The sequence below is a fragment of the Halichoerus grypus genome, chromosome 6, assembly GCF_964656455.1.
Source record: "Halichoerus grypus chromosome 6, mHalGry1.hap1.1, whole genome shotgun sequence".
Taxonomy (NCBI): Eukaryota; Metazoa; Chordata; class Mammalia; order Carnivora; family Phocidae; genus Halichoerus; species Halichoerus grypus.
The window spans coordinates 24,531,431-24,544,085 of record NC_135717.1 but is presented as its reverse complement, the minus strand read 5'-3'; the positions used below and the strand labels follow the sequence as shown (position 1 = coordinate 24,544,085).

The 12,655-nt window shown below is 43.5% G+C and overlaps 1 protein-coding gene across 2 annotated transcripts in view; it reads right to left on the bottom strand.

Moving 5' to 3' along the window:
* Positions 1-205: 205 nt before the first annotated feature.
* The window catches only part of LOC144382264 (acyl-coenzyme A synthetase ACSM1, mitochondrial-like), a 20,943-nt gene continuing 8,493 nt past the window's right edge, over positions 206-12,655 (bottom strand). For both annotated transcript variants that reach the window (XM_078074749.1, XM_078074750.1), the window contains exons 2-7: positions 11,719-11,800; positions 11,063-11,164; positions 4,190-4,317; positions 3,016-3,115; positions 2,001-2,120; positions 206-529 (exon numbers count right to left, since the gene is read on the bottom strand). In XM_078074749.1, the coding sequence (XP_077930875.1) occupies positions 2,016-2,120; positions 3,016-3,115; positions 4,190-4,317; positions 11,063-11,104 (375 nt within the window). In that variant the 5' untranslated portion in view covers positions 11,105-11,164; positions 11,719-11,800 and the 3' untranslated portion in view covers positions 206-529; positions 2,001-2,015. The remainder of the gene's footprint in view (positions 530-2,000; positions 2,121-3,015; positions 3,116-4,189; positions 4,318-11,062; positions 11,165-11,718; positions 11,801-12,655) is intronic.

Sequence of the window (12,655 nt, the reverse complement as noted above, 5' to 3'; positions counted from 1 at the left end):
GTGGACACCTGGGCGCAAGGAAGGGTCCCTCCTCAGACCTCTGTGTTGTGCTTGTTGAACAGACAAAAGGAGTCACCCAGGGCCCCTGGAACCAGGGGGGAGAATCTGGCCCCAGAGTCCTCTCCAATGGGGCTTGGGGAGAATCATGGAGGGACAGCATTTAGCACTGGTTCATTCACAGAATAAAAGCACAACACAAGTCCCCTTGGATGCTGATGTCAGTTCATTACCCCAGCCACATACTGGGCGCTCACTCGGGGACTTGGAAGCAGGAGAGTAACGGATAGTAATTTAAAAGAACAAAAATGCTGGAATGTGAGCACTCCTGATGCTCTTAAAATCAATGTCCAACACTCCCCTCCTCACCCTCCCCATAGTGAGGAAACTGAGGCAGCCAGGGATGTGGCGAAGAAGACACAGTGGTTTCTGAGGCTTTTGCTGATTCCATCTGACCAAACTCCTTGTTCCGAAGGTCACTTCTTTTAATCTTGCCCGTGACGGTTTTGGGCAGCTCTGAGACAAATTCCACCTGGTCAAGGATAAAGCAAACCCATCCCAACTTAGTCCTGCTGTCATTTCTTACCAATGCCCCAGGCTCCTCCTCTGCCCCTGCACAGTCCCCCAGACGGGCTGGCACCATGTGGTGGCCCCAATAGGCTCCACCAAGGCATGTCAGGGTGTCCCCTGACCCGGGAAGTTGGATGCAGCCCTGTGACGTGCTCTGACCAGTGAGATGTGAGTGGGAGTGAGGCGTGCCACCTCGAACAGAACACTTGGGACAACTGGGTCTGGCATCCACTCTGGCCATCTCTTCTAGCACCTGGCAGTTACCTATGGTGGGTGCTCCTTTATCCTGGTCCCAGGAAGACCATGCGGACATGTGGCAGGAGCAAGAAAGATACTTCCCTAGTAGGAGCCACTAAGACGAGGGGCTCCTAGTTCCTCACAGTAACATCAGCCCATCCTAACTGGCATGCAGCCTCCAGTCTACTCTCTAGGAGGCAGCAGAGCCTTACATGTGAAGGACGAACTCTGTTTTCAGATACACTGGCTTTGAGTTCAGCTCTGCCCTTTTCTTCAGTCCAACCTCCGGCAATTTACTGTGAGTCTCTCAGCCTCCCCCATTTCCAGTCTGTCAAATGGATGCTTATGCCATCTCAGGTTTGGGGGGATTAAATGAAATAATACATGTAGAGCTTTGAGTCCAGCCCCTGGCACACATGTTCAATAAATATTAGCTATCTACCTTTGGGTAAACACTCAGAAAGCACAGCAATGTATTATTACAAAAGAAAGACACGTTAAATTTTTCACCCATGTATCCTTGCAAACGTGGTTTTTCAACAAGTCAGATAACATGTATATTTATTCACAGCCTGCTTTTTTCTCTTAATAATATATTTTTGTGATGTTTTTTATGTTACAAATAAGAGATCTGCATCATCTTTTTAAATTATAGGACAGCATTAATTACCACGAATAATTTAATCATTTCTCTATTGTTGGACATTTTCATAGTTCGCACATGGCACTGAAAACAAATGAGGTAGAAAAAAAACCTCTCAGAATGTATTTTATGCTACAATAAATATTATTTTGTTAACTTTTGTTTGTTATGTATCTATATATGTACTGGGCTTCAATTTAGAATATATTTCTTACTACAAATAATGTTTTTTACAAGTGTGGCAGTTGTTGACTTGAATGTCTTTTTCACATTGTGAAAGATTTCAAATAACCTTCTTGGATATTTCTAGGCTCTTGGCTGATTTTTTTCTGTAGGTTTTTTGTCAGCCTTTTTGTTTTCTGACACAGGATAGAGGTTTCCAGGATTAAGATGGATCTCCCCTAAACCCCTAAGTTGAATGCTTCTTCGGTAGAGAAAAATGCTCATTCCATGGGCTACATCAGCTTCACCTCAGCGACCCTAGGAGATTTGGGGCAGCAGAGCCCAGGGCCCACTGGAGGGGACCAGACCCCATCCCTCTGCCCTCACTCACCTTCCTGGGGTACTTCTACGGGGCTGTCACTGACTTCACATGCTGCTGCAGCTCCTTGGTGAGCTGGTCCCGGCCATGGGAGAGGAATTCCGGGGTCAGGACAATAAATGCCTTCCCCACCTGCAGCACAGAACCAGAGTGGAGGCTCAGGGGGAGTGGCAACCAAGTGTAGAGTCTAAAAAGTCAATGTGTATTAAGTAAATGGAAAAACAAGTTGACAGTTGAGCCCCTGGAAAAGAACAGGACCAGTGTCCATACTTCCAATTTCTACTCTCTGCCTTGGAAAATTACTTCACCTCCCTCAGCCTCCATGTCCTTCTCTGATGTGGGGACAGCACGGCTTCATTCCTCAGGGCATGGCTCTCAAGATTCATCGAGATCATTCATATAAACCACGAAGCTCGTTTCAACTGATTTTTATTCCTATCATTATCATCACCATTTTCACTATTATTGTAGGTAGAGTTCTGTGGGCATTAAATCAATGGTGGTGATTAACTACGTTCCTATTATTCATGTCGCTTCTACAGGGCACAGGGCCTTGTCCAGAGTAGGTGCTCAGCACACAGTGAATCAATGAATGCTTGCTCTGGAGCCAGACTGCTCAGATTCCCATTCTGGCTCCACCACTTAACAGCTTTGTGATCAGGCAACTTATTTAATCTCCTTATGCTTGTTTCTTTCCCTGTAAAAAAGGGTCTCAGAGTCCTTAATTAATGAGGTTGCTGTGAGGGGGGTGAAATGAGCCGGCAGGTAGGAAGGGCTCAGAAATTAGGAGATGGGCAGCAGTAGCCCCAGCTGCAAGCCACACTCACAAGCATCATGTTCTGTCACACATGGTTGAGGCCACACTGCTCTCTGGTGGCCACACAGTGTAAATGCACATGCACACCCCGGGGGGGCCCCCCTCCACCCTAGGTCCAAGGTTGGAGAGACAGGACCGGGAGGAAGGTTTCCCCGCACCTGCCTTGGTGCCCACACACAGACACGATGACCTCTGTGTCCTCCTCCTTACCTCCCTTCGAATTGGGTCCAGGCTGCTCACCACAGCTGATTCAGCCACAGCCGGGTGTTCGGCCAGGGCATTCTCCACCTCTGCGGGCCCGATGCGGTACCTGCAGGATCAATGGCTCCTTGGTTTCTGAGTGGCTGCCAGGGCCGGGTGACCCAGGCCCTCAAGTCTCATGTTTTGGAGGGTCACCTCGTCCCTTGTCACATAGGATAACTGTCACAGGAAGCCAGATACCTGTGCCCTGGCTCTGTCATGGGCCCCAAACGTGAAGAATGGGCACTCCGTGCTGAGAAATACAACACTCACATGCTCCCCAGAGTTTCTCACCTCACTGTCTCTGCTCAGGGAGGAGGGTGAATGTTTAGTCCTCCCCGAGCTCTGGGGCTGGGCTCAAGCAGCTTCCCTTGGCATGAAACCTAGTAGAAGCCTCGGCCTTTATCTTAAACATTCATGCAAATTCTGCATACTCTTCCCCATTATATTAGCATGTTTTAGAAATTTAAAAGGTAAACACACTCAACTTCCCTGAAATATCCAAGAGAACTTGTTACTCTGGTACAATGTGTCATTTTTTTTTTCTTCCAAATCACGTTAAGGTTTAGGGACGACTGACTTGGAGCCAGACAGCTTTGGTAAATCTTGGTTGTACCCAGCACTCTTTGAAACTTTAAGGAACTTTATTCACTAGTCAGTAACCCAGTTCCTTCATCTGTAAAATGGCAAAATTGCATCTACCTTCTAGCATTGAGAGCTGGGTTATATAAAGCACTGCAGAGTGTGCGTCCCCATAGTAAGTGCCTCATAAAGGTTTATGTTGTTGTTATCTATTATTAAAATTTTCAGTGATTGTTGTGTCCCATTAGAGGAGCCAAACATAGAGGAAGCTTCCTCAACCAAAAAGGGCCTAAGTAACGTCTTCCTTCCAAATTCCTTAAATTGCATAATGTCTCATTATGGTTCGCCTTGCAGACCTCTTGAACTACATTTTGATAGACTTTTCTGGATGCAGGGCTTGGGGGAGGTACACAGGTATCCCCAGAAAAGGGCCCCACGGACAGAGCTCTGCTCAGAGTTAGACTGAGCTAACCATCACCAAGCTTGGATGAATGTCAGAACAAGCTAGATCCCATGAGGCATGTGAGGGTGATGCCTCCCGGCTCAGGTCAGCCATACCTACCCAGAGGCATTGATGATGTCATCGTTCCTCCCCAGGAACCAGATGTAGCCCTCTTCATCCATAGTTGCTCTATCTCCAGAGTTGTAAAAGTCCCCACACGCCACTTCGGCTGTCTTTACTGGGTTGTCCTGCAAAGACAACAATACCCCTTTGTTGAAGGCAATGAGTTTAGAGATGATGAGCCACAACCTGGTGCTCAGATCTGGGTCTGGATCCCGCTCCTGGCTCTACTTGGCACCTGGGCAAGTTTTGTAATCTCTCTGAGTCTATTTTCATTATATCCAAGTACTCAATGAACACTACTTGTCAATTAGTGAACAATATTGAGCCAATTTTAAGGATAATTTCTTAAAGTAACAACTCACTTTTGTGTGGCACTCTAGTATAACAAAATTTCCACTAGAACATGGACCCTGTGTATTTTATTTACTTGTTCTCAGCTTAGCATTCACATAGTGCCTGGACAAATGAGAGGTGTCAATAAACTTTTGTTAAATGAATTTCCTTCCCAAAATACTACATCATCTGATCCTCCCAGAAAACCTACAAGGCTTTTATTTTTCTAATTAAACTGTTTATTTTAAGATCATTGTATATTTGCAGGGTACCTGGGTGGCTCATTCGGTTGGGCGGATAACTCTTGATTTCTGCTCAGGTCATAATCTCAGGGTTGTGAGATCGAGCCCTGTGTAGGGCTCTGCACTCAGCATGGAGCCTGCTTGAGATTCTCTGTCTCCCTCCACCCCTTCCCTAACTAATGCACACATGCATGAATACATGTTCTCTCTCTCTCTCTCAAATAAATAAATAAATAAATCTTTTTTAAAAAGACAATTATATATTTGCATGCAGTTATAAGAAATAACACAGAGAGATCCTGTGTGCCACTTACTCAGTTTTCTCCAATGGTAGCATCTTGCAAAACTACAGTTCAATATCACAACCAGGATATTGACATTGCTACAGTCCACCAATCTCACTTAGATCTCCCAGTTTACTTTTACTTTTTTGTGTGTGTCTACGTGTATTTTATCAAATGTGCATCCCCCACCAGAGTCAAGTTACAGAAGACTCCCGTCATCCTGAGGATCTCCTGTGTTGCTCTTTTATATCTACACCCATCTCCCTCATCTTTTCCCTCCCTCCAAATCCCTAAGCCCTTGACAGGGACTGATCTATTCCCTAGTTTTATAATTTTGTCACTTTAAGAATGTTACATAAATGGAATCCTATAGTATGTAATCTTTTGGGACTAGCTCTGTTTTTATTTTTTTCACTCAGTATAATTTTCTGGAAATTCATCCAGCTTCTTATGTTCATCAATACTTTGTTCTATTTACTGCTAAATGGTACTTCATGTTATGGATGAACCACAGTTTGGGTGTCAACCCATTGAAGGGCATCTGGGTTGTTTCCAGTTTGGGGCTATTGTGAATAAAGCTGCTCTCAACATTCATGTGCAGGTTTTATGTGAGGCTAGATTTTTATAGGCCATAACAGAAGAAATGAATGCTCAGAGAAGCACAATAACTCACTCAAAGTCACTCAGCTGGTCAGTGGTAGGGTTGGTATTTGAATTTAATTCTTGCTCCACAGCCTTTGTACTCAACCACTAAGCAATGTGTTGAGATCATCCCTCTCATGAAACACGAAATGATTTGAAAAGGGTCCAGGAAAAAAAAAAAAAAAAAAAACATTGAATGACATCCCATTTTAGGTTCCCTTCCAATTGTTCTGATTGTATTAAGGAGACTGTCTGACATGTTTTTAAAAGCTCTGGAACTACCAAGAGTAAGTTTCAGGACTGGAGCTTTTAGTGGGAACAGGGTTTAGCTAGAATTCAAGAAAAATTGTTTTGTTTGCATTGTAGTTATAGTTTAATTGCCTTCTGTTTTTGGCAAATCATACTGTTTTCCATTTGTGATACCGATTAACTTTTTAAAAAACATATGTTTTATTTTTTTTAAAAGATTTTATTTATTTATTTGACAGAGAGAGACACAGCGAGAGAGGGAACACAAGCAAGGGGAGTGGGAGAGGGAGAAGCAGGCTTCCCGCGGAGCAGGGAGCCCGATGCGGGGCTCTATCCCAGGACCCTGGGATCATGACCTGAACCGAAGGCAGATGCTTAACGACTGAGCCACTCAGGTGCCCCCAAAAAACAGATGTTTTAAAGTAAAATAATGATTATTGTGTGCATCTTTTCTAACCTATCTGGGGGGCTGCCTGAAGGACAGGTGCAAGGAACTCACTTTATGTAACTCAGAAAAAAGCAGCAAGCACGGCTCATAGAAGCTACCAGGCAAACTACAAAAGTGAAGTTGCCTGAAGTAAGAGATTATGGGTGGAGATATACAATAGACCATCAAGGTCTGGGGGAGATGCTGGAGTGAGTTTTGGGGGGTTTTTTGTTTTTTGTCTTTGAAATTAGGATGTTCAAGACAGCTATATGCATGGGGGAATTAAGACAGCCATGAACATGCCTGGGCAAGATGCATGCTCAGCAAAGTCCTGAGAAAACCTTAAGCTTTCATCTCAGGCTGATCCCTAGGCTCAGAGCAAGTCCAGCTAAGTGGTGAAGGAGTATCCCAGCACAGAGCCAATCTGCACAGTGGTTGTTCTCTCTTCTTTTTTGGTTGGTGATGTTTTTCTTTGTTCATTTGAGCTCCTGCCCCTCAAGGAAATCTCTGTCAAAACATTAACTGAACACGAGCTAAAGGATCAGAAACCTCAGTAATCACACATGACAAACAATAGTCTTTAAAGAATCTGCAAAAGTACCACAACAAAGGACTACGATAGCCTTCAACAGTCCAAAATCAAAAACAAAACAATGAAACCCCAGCAACCTCAACCCCCAGGGAAGTGGGAGAATCTGATTTCTAGAGTTCACTCATATGTGGAATTTAAGAAACAAAACAAATGAACATTGGGGAAAAAAGAGGGGAAAGCTAAGAAACTGACTCTTAACTGTAGAGAACAAAGTGATGGTAACCAGAGGGGGGGGGGCAGGGGGATGGGTGAAATAGGTGATGGGGATTAAGGAGTGCACTCCTTAGGATGAGCACTGGCTGATGTATGTAAGTGATGAATCACTAAATTCTGTACCTGAAACTAATATTGCACTGTATGTTGACCAAGTGGAATTTAAATAAAAACTTGGAAGAAATAATAAGTCAAACGTGTTAAATGATCAAAAACTAAGAGAAAAAATGAACAAAGAACTAAAAAACAGAAAAAATTATATATGGACAAAAGAAATTAAAAAATGATTCTATTTAGAATAGCAACAAAATGAATATAATACTAAGAATAAATTTAGTCAAGAAAGTGAAAGACTTGTACACTGAAAAATAAAAATTTTTGCTGAAAGAAATGAAAGAAGGTATCAATAAATGGAAAGACATACTGTATTAATTGGAGACTTAATATTAAGATGACAATACTACCCAAAGCCATCTTCAGGTTCAATGCACTCCCTATCAAAATCTCAGTGGTATAGAAATATTCATCCTAAAATTCATATGAGATCTTGACGGATCCCAAATAGCCAAGACAATCTTTTAAAGGGAGAAGAAAGTTCTTCTTTTCAGGGAGAAGAGCTTACACTACTGATTTTTAAACTTACTGCAAAACTATAGATTTCATATGAAATCTTGACGGATCCCAGATAGCCAAGACAAACTTTTAAAGGGAGAAGAAAGTTCTTCTTTCCAGGGAGAAGAGCTTACACTACTGATTTTTAAACTTACTGCAAAACTATAGATTTCATATGAAATCTTGACAGATCCCAGATAGCCAAGACAATCTTTTAAAGGGAGAAGAAAGTTCTTCTTTCCAGGGAGAAGAGCTTACACTACTGATTTTTAAACTTACTGCAAAACTATACTGGAAATAATCTAAATGTCTATTAAGAAATTGATGGATATACAAAATATGGTACACCCATACAAAACTGGCATAAAAAAAAAAAAAGACACATAGATGATTGGAATAAAATAGAGAACCCAGAAAGAAATCCTCACATATATTGTCAATGGCTTTTAGGCAAAAATGCCAAGACCATTCAGTGGGAAGAGTCAATCTTTTCAACAAATGGCACTGAGAAACTTAGATGTTCAGATGCAAATGAATGCAGTTACCTTATACACCATATACACAAATTAACTCAAAATGGATCAAAAACCTAAACACAAGAGCTAAAATTCTGAAACTCTTAGAAGAAAACATAGGGGGAAGTCTTCATGATTTTGGATTTGACAATTATTTATTGACTATGACACCGAAAGCACAGGAAACAAAAGAAAAAAATAGATAAAATGTTCCTCATCAAATTTTTAGAATTTTACTTGAAAGGACACTATCAAAAGAGTGAAAAGACAATGCACTGAATGGGAGAAAATATTTGCAAAGCATATATCTTATGAGGGGTTCATATTCAGAATATATAAAGAGCTCTTACAAATCAACAACAAAACAAACAACCCAATTTTAAAAATAGGCAAAGGACTTGAATAGACAATTCTCCAGAGAAGGTACACAAATGGCCAATAAGCACATGAAAAGATGCTCAACATCACTAGTCATTAGGGAGATGAAAATCAAAACCACAATGAGATACCACATCACATGCGGTAGAATGACTATTATACACACAAAACAAACAAACAAACCTGAAAATAACAAGGTTTAGCAAGGATATGGAGAAACCGGAACACTTGTACATTGCTGATAGAAATATAAAATGGTGCAGCCACTGTGGAAAACATTTTGGCAGTTCCTCAAAAAGTTAAATATAGGGGCGCCAGGGTGGCTCAGTCATTGGGCGTCTGCCTTTGGCTCGGGTCATGATCCCAGGGTCCTGGCATCAAGCCCCACATCAGGCTCCCTGCTCAGCGTGGAGTCTGCTTCTCCCTCTCCCACTCCCCCCTGCTTATATTCCCTCTTTCACTGTCTCGCTGTCTCTCTCTCTGTGTCAAATAAATAAATAAAATCTTTTAAAAAAAAGTTAAATATAGAATTACCATATGATGCAGCAATTCCACTTTCAGGTATATATCCAAAAGAAGTGAAAGCAGGAACTCAAAACGGATACTTGTACACCAATGTTCATTGCAGCATTATTCACAGTAGCCAAAAGATGGAAATAATCTAAATGTCTATTAAGAAATTGATGGATATACAAAATATGGTACACCCATACAATACCATTCAGCCTGAAAAAAAATGACATTTGGTCACACGCTACAACATGGATGAACCTTGAAAACATGTGCTAGGTGAGATAAGCCAGACACAAAAGGGCAAATGTTGTAAAATTCCACTTAATAGAGGTAACTAAAATAGGCAAATTCTTAAAGCCAAAAAGTGTATTAAAGGTTACCAAATGCTGGGGATATGAGGAGGAGGGGGGAGTTATTATTTAATGGGAACAGAGTCTCCATTTGGGATGGAAAAAATTTCTGGAGATGCATGGTGGTAACTGTACAATGTTGTGATTTACTCAGTGCTGCTGAATTGTATGCTTAAAAATGGTGAAAAGGGTAAATTTTATATATTTTACCTCAGTAAAGAAAAGAAAGGAAAAAAGCAAACAAATCTCAGTGGAGGAGTGACAACATATAGTCAAGAGAGCATGTGAAATGGGGTATATATCTACATAGGTGTGGGCATAGAGGAGGACATCTTTGTAAAATAAAATATGTTATTTCCAACTAAAAAAAAAACTGATGTTGCTCTGGACCATCCCAGTTTAATTTAACCAGAATCTCTATGGTTGGATCCAAGAATTATTTTTTTAAATCTTCTCAACTGATTCTAACATACAGGCAGGGTTGAGAACCACTGATCTATATATCTGTTACTCTGTTTATTTTCTCTTTTATCCAAGCCTAAAATCGTACTACTGTGAATTAAGGCTAGGGCCTGCATTATTTGCTTTTGGTCAATAATGGCACAAAAGGAGCAGCACCACCCACCCCCAAGGCATAGAGTGAGGCCAACAGGGACACCAACGGTTGTTCCTGTGGAGAAAGGAGACGGGTCTGAGATCAACTTCAAGGTCTGTCCACTCTCCCCTGACAATCTTGGAAGCTGAGAATTTGGTCAAGAGTTTCAGGTTTCCTTAGAGCCTGTCACAGTTTTATGTAATCCCTGGATTTCTTACGTAGGGTTTGGGAACCAAAAAGATGTGGGCTTGAATCCTAGACCTGCCATTTATTTGACGTGGGGAAAACATACAAAGCTTCCAATCTGCAGTTTCTTCCTCTGTGAAGTGGGGGCACCACTGTCCTCTCTGGAGGCTCAGCAAGGTTAACAGATTTGTGCACAGCCTGTTGGTAAGTGGGACTGTAGGATCTGAACTCAGTCAAAGCTTCCTGCATACTCAACCTCAAGAGATCATTGGACGGGCGCCTGGGTGGCTCAGTCGTTAGGCTTCTGCCTTCGGCTCAGGTCATGATCCCAGGGTCCCGGGATCAAGTCCCACATCGGGCTCCCTGCTCAGCGGGAAGCCTGCTTCTCCCTCTCCCACGCCCCCTGCTTGTGTTCCTTCTCTCACTGTGTCTTTCTCTGTCAAATAAATAAATAAAATCTTTAAAAAAAAAAAAAAAGAGATCATTGGAACCCAAGTCTGGGGTGCTTCTTTCTACCCTGTCAGCACTTAAGTGTCAGACGGTTTCGGACAGGAAAGGATGTGAGAACACACTAGGAGCTTAGAGATTAGTTAGAAGAGGCTTCATTGAGTTGGAGTGACTGAAGGGAGGTGTGAAGAAGGCTCGTGTTGCGGAGTTGTATCCACCCCCTTAGCACCCACACTGCTCCCTGAAGGGGTTTTGGGGGCCTGGAAGTGGGCAGGTGAGGATCACCACTTACTTCGTAGCCCATGAAGAGGCCAATGGGCTTGGTGGGCTTCATCCTGATGCCAGTGTTGCCTTCAGTGTTGAACGGCAGGCTGTTGCCCTTGTCGTCAATGATCTGGAGCAACAGGCGTGTGAATCCCACCCTGCAGGGTCACCCCAACATGCCTGCCCCACCCACACAGTACCGGACTATTTGTGTGACACTGGTGAGAATAAATGGGGGGAGGAGCCCTGTTGGGAAATAGATTACAGCTGTCAGAAGAGTTTGAAGTCAGGAAGTGGTGAAACCCAAGTTATGGGTCTACTGGTCTCATGGACATGCAGACGTGGCAAACGTGTCTTCAAGCTAGAAAACACAGATCAGGGAAAACTAGAAGCACCAGCTGATGGAGAGAGCTGCCAGGGCTCCCTCCAGGTGCTCTGGTCCCATCTGTTGTGTATGAGGCTTCCGGCTGCCAGGCTGAGCAGCATTCATGCCCAGGATACTGCAGTTCTCAACTGAAGCCTCCCCAGGAAATCGGCGGGAAAACAGGAGGAGAGGAAGAAGGACAACAACTGGGGTGGGGGTGGGGTGGAGTGGGCACAGCTGGTTCTGTCACCTGGTGTCCCACAATTGTCCAATCCCAGCTGAGCCCTAACTGCACCCAGCAAATGCCTTTAGGACCAGACCTGGACGTCGAAGGCGGGGGATGCCTTCCCCGATGGAACCCGGCTTGATCTTCATTCCACGGAGAGTGCCACAACTTACTCCCTATTCATAAAAGAAAGAAAATGGGGTTGGTCAAAGAGTCCAGGCTGATTACAAAGCATTAAGAACCACACACAGCATCCTCACTCATCCATGTCATTCGATGCTATGCAAAGAACCCTTATGGGGAAGCTAGAAGGCCCAGATTCTAGGTGCAAGGCATTGACCCAATTCTGGTCAGCAGATATTCACCACACCTGACATGGACTGGGCCTGTGCTAGCTCCTGGGGCTACCCGGTCCAGTGGGAGGGGCCAAAAAAGAAGCAAAGGGGTGAGCCCGGGGCTGTGGGCATGTAATGTGAGGTGTGGAGTACGCACTGTATGTCAGACATGTGTCCGTTTGTTAGAGGAAGGCCATGACATCATTTAACATTGACTCAGGCTGTTAAACAGTGATAGGAACACTGTCTCAACGACTCAGAGCTGTGCTGAGAATATTCAGATTGTGTTGTCCCCTCTGCTAGGCAACTGCCCCACCCCCATTTATCTTCCTGATGAACTTTATTCCTCCTTTATGGTACTCTAAAATATCTTTCTAAAGCTAAGCCAGACCAGGATTTGAATCTTTTTTTTTTTTCTTTTTAAGATTTTGTGTGTTTATTTGAGAGAGAGAAAAACGAGAGACAGAGTAGGGGTGGAGGGGGAGGGGCAGAGGGAGAGGGAGAAGCAGACTCCCCAGCTGAGCAGGGAGCCCAATGCGGGGCTCGATCCCAGGACCCCAGGACCACCACCCAAGCCAAAGGCAAATGCTTAACCGACTGAGCCACCCAAGGATTTGAATCTTGACTCCAGCTATGTGCCAATTAATCCCCTTTCATCTTCTCCTCTGTAAAGGGGGGTAATTACAACACTTAGCT